We start from the raw sequence: 14,690 nt of genomic DNA, 5'->3' as shown, positions 1-14,690 counted from the left end.
CATGGGTTTGGTCCTCAGCGTCCACAAGTCAGTTCACAACTGCCTGTAATTGGTTTGAGGATCCAATGCCCCCGCCCCCCCCACCCATGTGATTTGCATACACTCACCCAGGAAAACATACATAGTAAATAAAAAGGGTAAGTTATAATATTTTTTATAAACAAAAAAGAGCCACACCTCAGTACCTTGGTCACATGTGAATGCAATGAGGCAGCAGAGGGTAGCACGAATACCACAAGACATGCCCTGTGAATTGGCTAAACTACGGGCATGGGCAGCTCAGGCTCCAATCCCAGTCCCAATTGAGGAAGATGCTCTGGTTCTCTAGAGCAAGTGCAGACAGAGGTGGGACAGCTGCCTGGGTGCTGGCACACTGTGAGAAGGCCACAGCCATCAGAGCTGTTGCTGTGTCCCAATCTTGCCATCCCTGTATCACCAACAAGGTCCTTGTCTGGCATGGAGACAGTGTTCACATTTAGATCAATGTGGTTCAGTGACTGTTAGAATTACATCCTACACAGGCTCCTCAGAAGAACTGAGCCTGCAGCTCCCAACACTGCACACCGCCTGCATCGGGGTCCTGGCCCTCTCTTTTAGTGTAAAACTTTAAGTCTTCAACCTTCCTAACACTGTGACCCTTTAATACAGCTCGTTATTCTGTGGTGACCCCCCAACCATAAAAATTTTCTTCGCTGCTACTTCATAACTGTAATTTTGCCATTGTTTATGAATGGTAATGTAAGTACCTGATATGTGGCCACCCACAGAGGTCATGACCCACAGGTCTAGAGCAAACACAGCATCAAACTTTGCAGCTATGAGGCACCACAGAGATTCTATGGCAGCAGCACTCCTGCAAGCCACGTGGGATCATCACAAGCAACAAAACCCCAAGATTGTTCCAACCTAGCTGTTAAAACTTCACAAGCACCTCTGAAGGAAACCACTCCAAGAGGTCTTTGTTCCAGCAGGGAGGTGGGCCCTCACGTAATAGAAAACAAGGCACTCTCACGCATGGTCAGTTTGGGATTACAACAAAAATAAATCTTACAATACAATTTGAACAAACCCTGCATTCTTTGACTCTTATCTCTAAGATTCCAATCAGCTATACAGGTTACAACATTCAACAAAAGTGTTATAGACATTTTTCTGCTTTCATTGTCACTTTACAGGATTCTGGCTCAAAAAATACCCTGAAACATTTTTATAAATCAACTGAGATAGAGCTTATTATATATGTGTCTGCCTAAACCTTATTCCCCCAAACCAAATCTAACAGGACCTTATAGCCAAGAACAGCTGGTTGGTTCTGAGACAGGGTCTTGGTGATGTAGCCCTGGCTAGCTTTTAACTATGCAAACCAGACTGGCCTTGAAAACTCACATGACCTGCCTGCCCCTGCCACCTAGTGCTGGGATTAAAGGCATGTGCCACCACAAAGAATAGCTGGTGTCCTAACAGCCAGAGAACACATTAGTTTAACTGGAAGACTGAACTGAAAGCAAACAAACATGGCAGTAAACTGAAATCTGTCAGCTAATTTGATAAGTCAGTATTTGTCTCAAAATTACCAGCCATTTCTTTTAGCTGATACTTCTTTTGCTAGCTTTATAAAAAGAAAACAAACAGTCTAACTATAAAGCTGAGTTCTCATTTTTTGCACTGTTATTTTTTAAATAATTTTTAACTTAATTTATTTGCATTATATTTTTAAACTCCACATTACTTTCTATATAGTTGCATGTCAAAAAATAAACAGTTTCACGGTTTGCTGAAATACACATAGGAAAACATAGATATGTGACATAATAGTTTGCTTAAATTTCTCTTAAAGAGTTCCAACAAATTTTTAAAAAAATTTCAGCAATGATTATATCTGAAATGTACAAAATTTAAATAATTATAAAAAGGTTAAAAACCAAAGTGATAAATTTTTGCTTTTTCCTCATTAAAAATCCAGACAATGTGTCATATCAAGAAAGTTCAAAAGGTTACATCACTGCTATCTTAGTCGCCCTCGGAATCACTGTCCCTCCTCATGGGGACAGGGCCACGCACTGAGGACAGCAGAAGGTCTTGGATGGGTTTCTTGGGGTTCTCCTCCAGGTCTGTCTTGATTGCTCCCGACTCAGACAGTTTCCACTCCAACTCTGGAGACAAAGAAAAAGCAAAAAACATAAGGCACCAGGACCCCTCAAAGGGGTCCCACCTGAAGCTCACTGTGATACATGTCCCAGAAGCTGATATCCCCTTGAGAGTTCCCCACCCACAATACCCTCAGGCCTTCCAGAGCCCTTACCATCTATAGTTAGGTTCATGCCACCAAACACCAGAGGACCAATGAACTGTGCCTTGATATCCCCTTCCCGGTAGACAAACACCGTGGGGAGATTCCTGTCAGGGTAATTGGGTATGCAGGTCGTTGAAATGGCTTTGATAAATTTCACATCGGGAAACTTCCTGGCGAGTCCATTCAAGTGATGGTTTATCACAGAACAGAGGGGAATCCTGGAACACAGAAAGAGAAAAGAGTGGCTATGATGTGAGCAAACTGGGCAGAGCCGGGTCGGTGGTCCTTCTACTGACTTGGCAGAATTCTTTTTTAAGTTGAAGAAATTTAAGCCCTTGTACTATGCTTTTAGCAGAAACACATAACTCACAAACATTATTTTAGAAGTCTTAAGATGAAAACCGAGCATTCAGGTTTGGGACAATCAGCTACAAAAACACAGAACACAAGTACAGATAAAAACAAAACAAAAACATAAACCAAAGCCTTTTACAGAGGTAAAGCCTCACACAGACTGAGAACAAATTCAAACCAACATTTACAGACTACGTGGAGATCAGTGTCAGCTCACCCTTGTTTGTACAGGTGTAAGATCACCCACAAGCCCTCGCCAGCTTTCGTAACTTCTTGAACATAGTCCTTTCCTGAAATCTCTAAAACTTCTCCAAATTTGTTCTTCAGCTGAGTTGCTTTCCACTCAGCCAACCTTTGCTGCCTGCACACAAGGAAGAAAGCATTTAAATACAGAAGCACACTCGTCTGCATGCGTGAGCACTGGCACCTTTCAGGACAAAATCCCTGAAGATCTGGCTTACTGATTTGCCTCATGGCTAAAGTCTAAGAGTAGTTGGCTGAAATCTTTACTATCATTGTTAAATTAAAGTCCTTCCCCAATGATATCTCAGAGGCACCCAAGCCAGCACCCAGCCCGGGCCGTCGGCAGTCGGCACTGACCGGTACATCTCAATAGCTCGTTCATCCTCTTCGCTGAACTCATCCTCGTTCTCCTCCAGCTCTTCCAGTGTCATGTCTTCGTATGTTTTCACTGGATTCAGTTTCATTGACCACAGCATAAAAATGGAGAGATGAGCAAACACATTTATCGTCTTCCCTACCTATGTGCACCAACCCCCGAAGTCCCCTGCCCTTAAAGACAGAAAGCACACTACAGTTTAAAAGGACAGATCCACCACCGTCCTCACTGACACAGCACTCTGTAAGGATATACATGACAACTTTCCCAGACTCATGATACAAGAGTCACACCTGCCTGAGCTGCCTGCTCTGATCGCCAGGGGCACAATCTCTGGTTGGGTGTCCAAACACGTCCTGTATCACTACATTACATCAGTAAACTGCCCTGTGCTATCTGAGCCCGCTGAGAGGCTGGCTGGCTCTACAAGTGGGGTCGTTTCCCACCGTATCAGACCTAAGCATGTTTCTCTTTCATTGTCTTCCCTGGCCCTTGCCTGGGATGGGCTGGTGCCCCTGCTGGTGCCCCTAAATCCATGTCTGTGTCCACGTCTGTGAGAACAGCCCGGAGATGAGCCGATCCTCATGGATGTTACTACCATTTATCCAGTGGTTCTCAGTCGTTCTAATGCTGTGACCCTTTAACACAGCTGCTCATGTGGTGACCTCCAACAGGACAATTATTTTGTTGCTACTTCATGATGTTTTTGCTACTGTCATGAATTTTTGCTACTATATTTAATTTTGCTACTGTCATGAATTGTGATGTAAATATCTGATATTGGACCCTGTGCTGAGAACCGCTGATGTATCCCATGATACCGAAGTGCAGAAGCAGGAGAAAGAACCCAGGTCAGCCATGGGAAGAAAGCTCATCTGGGAACTCTAGCTGACTGCCTCAGCTTCTTCAGCCAGTTTCCACTGGATGTTGTGAGTGCCCGGTTTGATGATGTCATCTCTATCTTTGACATTTGTCCTTTTACTTGGAAGCCTTATGTGTGGGCAGACACTCTGACCCACCCGGGAAGCTCTCTTCCTCGGCTGACTTCTGCTGGATGCTCTGAGCACACAATTTGTTAACAGTTTGATACTTGCATAGTGTCTGCTATTTATTCTTTTACTTTGGTTTGCTGTAAACTTAATAAACTAACTCAAAACCAAAAACATGGCTATCATGGGTCATCCTCACCCTCCGACCCTCCAACCCTCCCCCGGCCTTATGGCTTGTCTGTTGCTCTGAAATATAAAGACACAGACTTCCACCCGCCCTGTGTTCCACTAAATGCCCATTACCCAGAACAACACCCAACATACAAAAATCACTCAATTAATATAAGCTGGATACATCCTAATACATCTTCCTCTAAATGAGCACTCTCATATGAACAGGGCAAAGGTGTCTCTCACCAACATCTTTCTGCTTGGCCTCACATACAATTCTGATTCAGCTAGGATCAAGCCTATCTGGACCAAAACTGGGGGGCTCTGAGGCAGGTGGAGAGACCTTAAGAAGACCTCTCAGACACCATGCTTCTCAAATATCTTATGCTTCCTCAAATCAAATAAACTATTACATGTGAATATAACCAGTCTATAAAGATTAATAAAGTACAACCTTAAGAAACCACAAACACTAAATATTTTAATTTCTAGGATACTGTGCTCCCGTGACACAGATAGGGACTGTGGGCTGCAGGTGGCTCAATTTCCACACTTCGAGTCACGTGTCTAGTCGCCACGCACAGCCTCGATGTCAGTGCTCTAGCTCTGCCTCCCCGCTCTTGCCCAGGAGTCCGTCTACTATAGCAGTTGGTGGTTTGCTTCCAGTAGACACAGAACAAAGGGAAAGGTGGAGCAAGCTCACCCACTGACTGCTGGAGAAGCTGCTCCTCCTTCTCTGCTTCCTTCTCCTCCAGCTCCTTCAGGCTCTCCTTAGGGGGGAGGATGCCCTTTTTACGGAGGATGTCATTCCATTCGGTGTCTGCATTGGGGTCCTGGAATGGTAAAGATGAGGATGTGGTGAGCACAGAGTCAGGAGTGAAAGCATAAAGTGACAAACGGGAGAAGTGGTGAACATGGAGTTCGAGCTACTCTGGGGCAGGAGCGATGAGCCTCCCGACCCACCCCTATTGTAGTCTCCCCGAGGAGCCAGTGTTGGAGTAAAAATCAGGAAATGAGGGGCAGATTGGCATCAATACCGAAAGCAAGGCTTTGACCTGACTTCTGCCTAGAATGCTCATTCCTAAGTTAAAAACAAATTGTATTTAAAACTGTAATAAATTTCTACATTGCTCAAAGCGAATCTGATCATAAAGCCATGGACTGTGGGGCTGTGATGCCTCTGCAGTCTACTAGTTCCGAGGCCCAGGAGGCTGATGACTAGAGATGACCCTGGCTTTTCTGAGGTCTCTCGGTGGCATGATTCCCTCTGTGGGTTTTAGGGAGCTAGTTCTCTTGGTTTGTTTTATTGTCAAGCTGACACGGACTAGAATCATATGAGAAGAGGGAGCCTCAAGAGAGAAAATGGCCAATCAGGATGGCCTGTACGTGAGCCTATGGGGCATTGTCTTGATTGACAGATGTGGAAGGGCCCAGTCCACCTCGAGCAGTGCCACCAAGGGCAGGTGGTCCTGAAATATAGAAGAACGCAAACAGAGCAGGCCAAGAGGAACAAGCCAGGAAGCAACAATCCTCCAAAGGCCTCTGGTCCTCACACCTGCTTCCCTGCTCCTGTTTGAGAGCCTGCTCTGCCTTCTCTCAAGGATGAACCGTGACCCGAGATCCGTAACGTGAAAAGAACCCTTTCTCCCTAAGCTGCTTTGGGTCATGTGTTTTACCACAGCAATAGAAACCTAATGGAGAGACTAAGCAGGTAAATTACTGAACTGGGAGGCAACTAATAAGGAAGCAGTAGAGGGCACGGCGGATACAGGAACGTGGTTCTCACAGGAAAGAGGCAGGATGGAGAGGGAGGCTGTAAACAAGCATGCGCACACGCTGCATACTGTCAAGGAGACAAGCTGTGTCGTGTGCACTGAGGAACAGGCTGTCGGCCCACAGGGTTACAGGGACCGTGTTCACAGAGATGGATGGCTCCAGAGAGGGCGTTCGATTATACCAGGGTGGAATGGAGTCAGCCAGAGTGAAAGAGAAAAAAGAAAACAGCAAGCTTTAACTTTAATTAAGTGCGATCAGCAAGCTTACTTAGGAAATGGGAGGTTACATAGGAATAAGAAAACAAAATAAGAAACTGCCTCTGAATTGAGACAACAGAGCTAAAACCGGACCACAGATCGTGGGTAGTCTTATGAAAACTCTGCCACACCCACAGTCACCTGAGAGGACGGAGCCTCCACTGCTAAGATGCCTCCAGGAGACTGGGCTGTATGCAGGAAAGCCTGTAGGGCGTTTTTTCTTTTCTTTTCTTTTTAAAAAACAAGATTTTTTTTTTTTACAAAAGACTTATTTATTTATGTATGTGAGTACACTGTCACTGTCTTCAGACACACCAGAAGAGGGCATCAGATCCCATTACAGATGGTTGGGAGCCACCATGTGATGCTCTTAACCACTGAGCCATCTCTCCAGCCCTAGGGCATTTTTCCTAATTAGTGATTGATGAGAGAATCCAGCTCCTTGTCAGAATGACCACCCCAAGTAAGCAGCACCCTTCCATGGCTGCTGCATCAGCTCCTGCCCCCAGGTTCCAGCTCTGCCTGAATTCTGGTCCTGACTTAACTCAGTGATGGGTTGTGTTGTGGAAGTGTGAGCCAAATTAACCCTTTCTTCCCTGGATGCTTTTGGTCAGTGAGATTTCATCATGGTGGTAGTGACCCTAAGACCCTGGCTCCCGCTGCTGTAGACCTGCTTAGCCCTTCCTTCTTTTCTCAAAGGGGTGAACATCTACCAGCTGTTCTTCCTTGAGAAGTGACTGCCAAGGATACAGCAAACACTGTCTTAACCAGAAACCTGCTCATTTCAGCTTCAGCAGGAAGAGCACCAGGAGACTGGCTAACCCTACATAAACCATGAAAGGTGCCTGCTTGAAGCTGGGCCTCTCTAAACAGCAGGCCCCAGCTACGCACTAATTAAAGGTTTATCGGAGTGCTGAGAACTTGCTTCTCTTTGAGGAAGGCTGAGCTCCCCTTCCCCAACAAGAGGAACGTGGAGACCAAAGGAAGTTACATTCCAGGCAGAGGGACCTGGAAATGCAAAAGGCCAAAGCAGAGATGCTGTGACCTGCTGAGCATCTGTCCTGAGAGCCTGCAGTAGACTTGGGAAAGAGTCTGAAGACTAAGGCTAGACCACAAACTTCCCCTAAGCTTTAGAGTCTGAAAGGATAAATCTGAGAATAACAGACACCTGGTCTGCTCCAGAGTCACGCCTGACGGCTAGTGTTTAGTAAGCACTAAATGCTAGGCATGTCCCTTTACCTGAGCCTGTTCTTGCCTCCCAGGTGTAGGTGTGGCCGGCTTGCTGAATGTGTAGATGGCCACCTCCTCCAGTCCCCAAGATCTGTCTCTTAAGCCAGAGCCCACAACTACATACTACTACTACTACATAGTCCATCTACCCTCCATCCCATACGCTTCAGAATTCTTAAACCCTGCCACATAGAAGGCTGGTGACAAAGTGGCTGTCGCAGACTTTTGCTTTTATAAGGCTATTCCTATGTCGTTCTCTAACACAATTTCTTTGGACTTTTGTCTAATACTACCAGCAAATTCCAGCTCAAAACAGAAAAAAATTTTTTTTTAAAAAGCTAAGAAGTTCTACCTTTCTTCATATTAGAAGTTAACAATAGTCGTGGGCCCTAGAGTTCAGATCTGGAAACCAGAAAGCACTCCCAACGGACCGCTAGCTAAAGAATCAGCTCCAGGTGGCAGAACGGTCGGGGCCTTCATCAGGCCTGAAGGAGAAGGATCCCAGAGTCGGGTGCCCACCAAAGGACAGAGATTTGCGGAGCAGGACGCACCCGAGCAGGAGTGCCCAGCCCACGAAACCAGACCGACCGCACCCGCCCTCTCGCAGTGCGCCTGCGCCGGGCCTCTCGCGCGGCCTCCCCGCAGTCCGCCAAGTTCGGTAATTAATCCATGTAGACCCAGCTCCGGATCTGGCGCGAGCCCACCAAGCCAAACGACCGCAGCCTTGGGGTCCCGAGATCGCCACACTCACCTGCATCTTGCCTCCAGTCACTCAAACTCTCTGTCCCAGGCCCTCCGCTCCTCTCCGCGCATGCGCGGCACCGCCCCCTCCGGCATTCGCACCGCCCCCAGGAACGAGCTGGGTGGAGCCAAGGAGGAAGTGAAGACCGGAGTCTGCGCCTGGTCCTCAGGAACCCGTGCGAAGCCTGAGAGCGTTTGAGTGACAGGCCGTGCCTCCGGTGGGTGGGACTACAGGGAGACGTCACTCGGGCAGAGCCCAGGCGCTACCTTGTTAGGAAAAGTGGCTGGTTGATTGGGGTTGACCCGAGGTAGCCAAAGGTTCTGAGACTCCCCGGGCCGCTAGTCGGAGCCTGTTTAGAGGTTGTACGCACTAGTCGGAAGCAGAATTGCCTGTCAGTGACCCGATGTTAGGATTAAAAGTGACCCCTGGTCACCTGGAGGTCACCCACCATCTCTCTTGAGTGGGATGAATTGCTCATTGGGTTTGTTTACTGAGAGCACATTCTAGCCTCTGGGATTACAGCATCAGATTTGAGAAACCACCGGTGGGGGGTGGAACGCCTGGGCTCCATGCCCCTTCACCCTTACAAAAAGGAAAAGGCAACAGTGAGAATCATTTTATGTGTGTCCTTGAGCAAAAAGCTCAGGCCATCGGCTCCAGGGCGATCCATTCATTCAGAGCTGGAGCCAAGAACACTGGAATTAAAAGGCCTCCCACAGCCCTGGATTACATTGCTGCCTCTACTTAAACACACCGTGGGGGGACACTTTGGAATCACCCAAGAGCCCTCAAAACTGCAGGTGCCTGGGTGTGGTAGCTCACATCTAAAATCCCAATGCCCAGCCAGGGCTACTCAGAGTGAATCCCTGTCTATAAAAACAAACAAAAACTACAGTTACACTAAGATGTTATTTCCAGACAACTTAAATCCCTACAGCTGGTGACTCAGAACTGTTAATTTCTGGAGAATGATGGGCACCACCATTAATATAGAAAAAAAAATCACACTATTCCCTGAAAAAATAAGGAGCTTGGATTTAATTTAACCCAACACATTCCAACCAGCTTACAGGCCTTTTAAAGTGTTTATTAGTTTATCTAGCTATAAAGTGTTGTGAATAAATTTTCCCAGTTTTCACTTCCAAAATCAGTTGTGGGACAGTTTAGCTTGAGGGACTTTGCCCACAGGCTTCTCTCCACCCCACACAGCAATAAAGCAGGTGTTGTTTGCCCCTTCCTTGCTCCAGGTAGAGCCACTGAAAGATGTATCCTGATGTACTGGAAACAATGCTCCCAGTTGTTTTTATGGCATGTGTGTTTCAGAACAATCTCCTGTTAATTTGATGTCTTGACTTTTGGTTTTATTACATTGAATATAACATGGATAAAGTCTTTAACTGAATACAGATGAGAAGCAAACTGTTTAGCTGAGCTTTTAATTGGGGATTACACCATGAGTTCTGAGACAAGCCTTGGCCATAGTATAAACCTTAGTTAACTGGGGAAGGTTGACCTTAGTTGACCTTCTATGAAGGATGTAGGAAACACTGGTCATTTGGAAGCAGATCAAACTGAATACCTACTTTACAGCATATAGTACAATTTAAAGAAGAAAAATCAGTAGAGGAAAACATGGGCTAACTTAACTTTTTTAAAGACTGGGTTTTGCTATGTAACACAACTTATTGAACTTATTCTCCTGTATGAAGAGTTCTTGGGGCTGCTTCTAAAAATTTGGCATTGGGCCAGGACATAGAAGTAGGCTCAAGATCTTGACCATCTTGATACGTTCCTCAATACCACAGGACTTTATTGCCTTGTTTGTTCCTTGACTATATTTGTTTATCACTTTGCTTGTTCCTTGACCTAGAACTGACCTTATTCTTTGTATATACCTAGAAAGATATAAAAGCAGATTGGAGAAAAATAAACCCACTTCAGCCTCAGAACTGACTGGAGTCACGTTGTAATGTTGTCTAATTGTCTTTTTCTTTTCAATCTTTCCTCCCCTGAGACCCTGTTGACTGAGCTGGTCACTCCTAACTTAGTGGCTATAGTAGCTAACACTACAAACTATGCTGCTATACTTGGGTTAATTTTGTAACTTAGAAATGGGGGAAAGTGGGGCAGGGAAATTTTCATACTATTACTTAAAATCCAATAAATCAAAAGAGAAAAATGAAAAATTTAACGACCCTTTTGTTTAGGAATAATGTATATAAGCCCAGTGCTTTGGGTATAAAATAAAGTTAAGTAAAAATATAGTTAGGTGTGGTTGCTCCTTTAATTTTACAAATGGAAACAGGTACACACACACACACACACACACACACACATACACAACCCCAAAAGCAATATTGTTAACAAAACAGAAAGCAACACTGTTAACAAAACAGAAAGCAACATTGTTAACTATAGGGAGAAGTGAGATCTGGGGACAGGGGTAGGAATAAGAACCCAATAACAAATTTTTATTTAAGAGCTGTGGTGGTGAAAATGAGAAATAGCCCTATAGGTTCCAGCATTCAGTCCCTAGTTGATGGAACTGTTTGGGAAGATTTAGGAGGTGTGGCCATTCTGGAGGAAATATGCTTCTGGGTCAATACTGAGAGCTTAAAGTCTTGTCCTACTTCCAATTCTGCCTTCATTCTCTGTTTCCTGCTGCAATGCAAGCTGTCAGCTTTCTGCTGTGGTGTCCATCTCCTGTTGCCATGTGTTTTAGTTAGGGTTTCTATTCCTGCAGAAACATCATGACCAAGAAGCAAGTTTGGGAGAAAAGGATTTATTCAGCTTACATTTCCACATTGCTGTTCATCACCAAAGTAAGTCAGGACTGGAACTCAAGCAAGTCAGGAAGCAGGAGCTGATGCAGAAGCCATGGAGGGATGTTACTTATTGGCTTGCTTCCCCTGGCTTACTCAGCTTGCTTTCTTATAGAACCCAGGACTATGAGCCTAGGGATGGCACCATCCACAATGGGCTGGGCCCTCCCACCCTTGATCACTAATTGAGAAAATGCCTTACACTTGGATCTCATGGAGGCATTTCCTCAAGGGAGGCTCCTTTCTCTGTGATAACTCTAGCTTATATCAAGTTGACACACAAAACCAGCCATTACACCATGGCTCCCCACATGATGGTGACACTCATCACTCTAGAACCAGAAGCCAAAGAACCCCTTCCTTCTATAGGCCATTTCAATCATGATGTCTTATTACAGCCATAGAAAAGTAACTAAGACAAGACCAGGTACAATAGTGTGGTATATGACATGCATTCAATCTTGGAGATCCTCTTTAAGAAAAGATTACAAAATTATGACTATAATATGATGACTATAATGTCAGTCATGAACATGGGTGTTCATTTATACTGAAAAAAAGAAACAATTAAAATGATCAATTTGTAAAACATTGACTAATTCCACTAATATAATAGAACTTAGAAAAATATCATGCTTTTATTAACTTTTGGACCTTTAGAATAACTTCTGGTTTCTGATAATTTGAATCCAGATTCTTGTAGAACTACTCAGATATCTCATTTGAAGGACAGAGCCTCAAAAATTCATGGTGGATTTTGCCCACTGACCCTGACACTGTGTCATCTCCTGTGTGAGAACAAACAGCCTCATTCCTATGGTCATTTCACCCTCAGATGGCCAGCAATAACCATGCATAGAGTTTTGGTTGGTTTTGTCAACTTGACATGAGCCTAGACACATCTGGGAAGAGAAAATTTTTAATTTAAGAGCACAATTTATTAGATATTTTCTTTATTTACATTTCAAATGTTATACTCTTTCCTGGTTTCCCCTCAAAAAAACCTCCTATCCCCTCCCACACCTCTGCTCATCCACCCACCTATTCCTGCTTCCTGACCCTGGCATTCCCCTAAACTGGGGCATAGAGCCTTCACAGGACCAAGTGCTGGAAGAGGAAATCTTAATTGAGAAAACGCCACTAGTAAGATTGGCCTGTAGGCAAGTCTGTGCGGTATTGTCCTGATCGAAGTAGGAGGGCCCAGCTCACTATGGGCACTGTTATCCTTGGGCAGGTGGTGGTCCTGAGTTGTGTAAGAAAGTAGGATGAGCAAGCGAGAATCCCTCCATGGCCTCTGCTTCAGTTCCAGTGTCCAGGTTCCTGACTTGACTTCTCTCAGTGTCAAGGTTTGAATATGTTTGGCCCAGGGAGTGGCACTATTTGGAGGTGTGGCCCTGTGGGTGTGGGCTTTAATACTCTTGTCCTAGCTGTCTGGGAGCTAGTCTTCCACTACCAGCCTTCCGATGAAGATGTAGAACTCTCAGCTCTGCCTGCACCTTGCCTGCCAGGAACCTGCAGTGCTTCCTCCTGCCATGATGATAATGGACTGAGCCTCTGAACCTGCAAGCCAGCCCCAGTGAAATGTTGTTTTTTATAAGAGTTGCCTTGGTCATGGTATCTGTTCACAGTAGTAAAATCCTCACAAGACAGGCAGAAATGGAGTGTGACCTGAGAGTTGTAAGCTGACTCGAACCCTTTCCTCTGAAGCTTTCTGAAACTGCTGGTTCTGGGACAGCTGGTTCTACAGGCATGAATAAAGCTTAACAATATGCTGTTTGGATAACTCTGGCAGTCAATTATAATATTGGTGGTCTTTGGGCACAACTTGTTTTTACTGGAAAGAAAATAGTCATGAAAAACATCATAAAGATTTTTGTGCCATTTATATAAATGCCAAATAGGGGGAAAACAGGCACAATTAGGTAATATAATTAGGTAATATAAGTTTTTTTGTCACCCAACATGAATTGAAAATATTCAAAAATTAATTGTGTTGGTACTAAACATACATAAACCTCTTGCTATTCATCTCTAAATTAGCATGGTAATTATTTACTTTGCATTGGGGGCTTTAAGTCACTAAGAATTAGTTCTTGTGTAGTCAAGGTATTGCTCTGTTAGGCCTGACCATGATTGGGGAAAGATTGTGGAAGGACTTTAGAAACTTGAGCTAGAAAAGCCATTGAGTACTGAGAGCTCAGTGGGACATTTTGTAGGAGTTTGGAAGACAAGAATATTGAGAGCTGTACAGAAGATGGAGGCCTGGCTTGTAAAGTTTCAGAGGGAAGTTTAAAGACTCTCTCAGGGCCCTTTGCTATTTTGAATTAAGAAGCTGGTCTTCATTCTGGTCTTCTGGGACTGAAGTGTCAGCTGCGATCAACAAGAGACAAACATCATCGACATGAGAAGTTCACAACCGATGCTGGTGAGCTGGAGCTAAGAAATGTAGCAGTGATTAAAACAAACCAGGATCACTGGGATGAAATCTTCTAGGAGGTGTTTTCTCAGGGTCAGCACAGAGAAGCTGTGTTCCAGAAGTGGTCAAGGTTTTACTTTGGGCTGGCAGCAAAACTTGGTATTGTATGAGTCACCCAGGTAGTACTGGTTTTGAAGGCATGAAGGGGTCATGGAGAGCAGCTGAGACCTGGCACTGTGAGAAGCCAGGAGAGGCCACTGGTGAAGGAGCAGCCAGTGGATGGCTAAGGACTGAGTGGGTCATGCGGAGAAGTTGAGGACTGGCACCATGAAGAGGGCCTATGAGAGGCTATTAGGACAGTGCAGCTCAGTTACAGCAGAAGACCCTGGGGTTTGGATATGCCAGTGCCCTGGGACGATAACTAAGTACAGTAGCAGCTGTCGAATGGGAGCAGTCAAAGCCTAGAAGAGGAGCTGTGTGTGCTACAGAGGGCAGAGCTGGAGAAATGACCCAAGCCCTTTGGAGGAGCCCAGAAAATTATGAGTAGATCCCAGATACTGGACATTCAATTTTTTTTACACTGCTGGGTGTCTGATTTTTACTTTGTTCAATTTTACTTGGGTTAGTTTTACTGTGTGACTGTACCCTAGTTCTTCCCTCTTGAAGTAAGAAAGTAGTCAATTCATTTTTATTATATAGGGGCCCACAGTTGAGAATTGAAATTAAAAAAAAAAAAAGAAATTTGGGTTTTACAGAGAATTTTTTTTTTTTTTTTGGTTTTTTGAGACAGGGTTTCTCTGTCCTGGAACTCACTCTGTAGACCAGGCTGTCCTCAAACTCAGAAATCTGCCTGCCTCTGCCTCCCAAGTGTTGGGATTAAAGGTGTGTACCACCACTGCCCGGCTGAATTTAGGTATTTTTAAAGAGTCAACTTTTGAAGTGTTTGGATTTATCAGGGTGTGGTACTTAAGTTTGTGAAATGTTTTATATTGTGAGATCTTTATTAATGTGTCTTGTTGGG

General features: G+C 44.8%; 1 protein-coding gene across 1 annotated transcript; it reads right to left on the bottom strand.

Annotated features, from left to right (window-relative positions):
• Nucleotides 1-1,018: 1,018 nt before the first annotated feature.
• On the bottom strand, nucleotides 1,019-8,545 carry Pdcl3 (phosducin like 3). Its single transcript, XM_031367286.1, has 6 exons — nucleotides 8,441-8,545; nucleotides 5,130-5,259; nucleotides 3,248-3,338; nucleotides 2,865-3,008; nucleotides 2,303-2,511; nucleotides 1,019-2,153 (listed from the first exon to the last, which is right to left on the bottom strand). Exons 1-6 carry the CDS (start codon nucleotides 8,444-8,446, stop codon nucleotides 2,011-2,013), a joined length of 723 nt encoding a protein of 240 aa, XP_031223146.1. The 5' UTR covers nucleotides 8,447-8,545; the 3' UTR covers nucleotides 1,019-2,010.
• Between the last annotated feature and the right edge of the window lie 6,145 nt (nucleotides 8,546-14,690).

This window comes from Mastomys coucha, unplaced genomic scaffold, assembly GCF_008632895.1.
Source record: "Mastomys coucha isolate ucsf_1 unplaced genomic scaffold, UCSF_Mcou_1 pScaffold14, whole genome shotgun sequence".
NCBI classification, from domain to species: Eukaryota; Metazoa; Chordata; class Mammalia; order Rodentia; family Muridae; genus Mastomys; species Mastomys coucha.
Note: the sequence above shows the minus strand (reverse complement) of the source record. Positions and strands in the feature narration are given on the sequence as shown.

Coding starts and splice junctions, on each gene's coding strand:
- Pdcl3 (XM_031367286.1), bottom strand. Junction 2,512..2,864: donor TTACACCTGTACAAACAAGG/GTGAGCTGACAC, acceptor TCTGTGTTCCAG/GATTCCCCTCTGTTCTGTGA. Junction 2,154..2,302: donor CATGAACCTAACTATAGATG/GTAAGGGCTCTG, acceptor CTTTGTCTCCAG/AGTTGGAGTGGAAACTGTCT.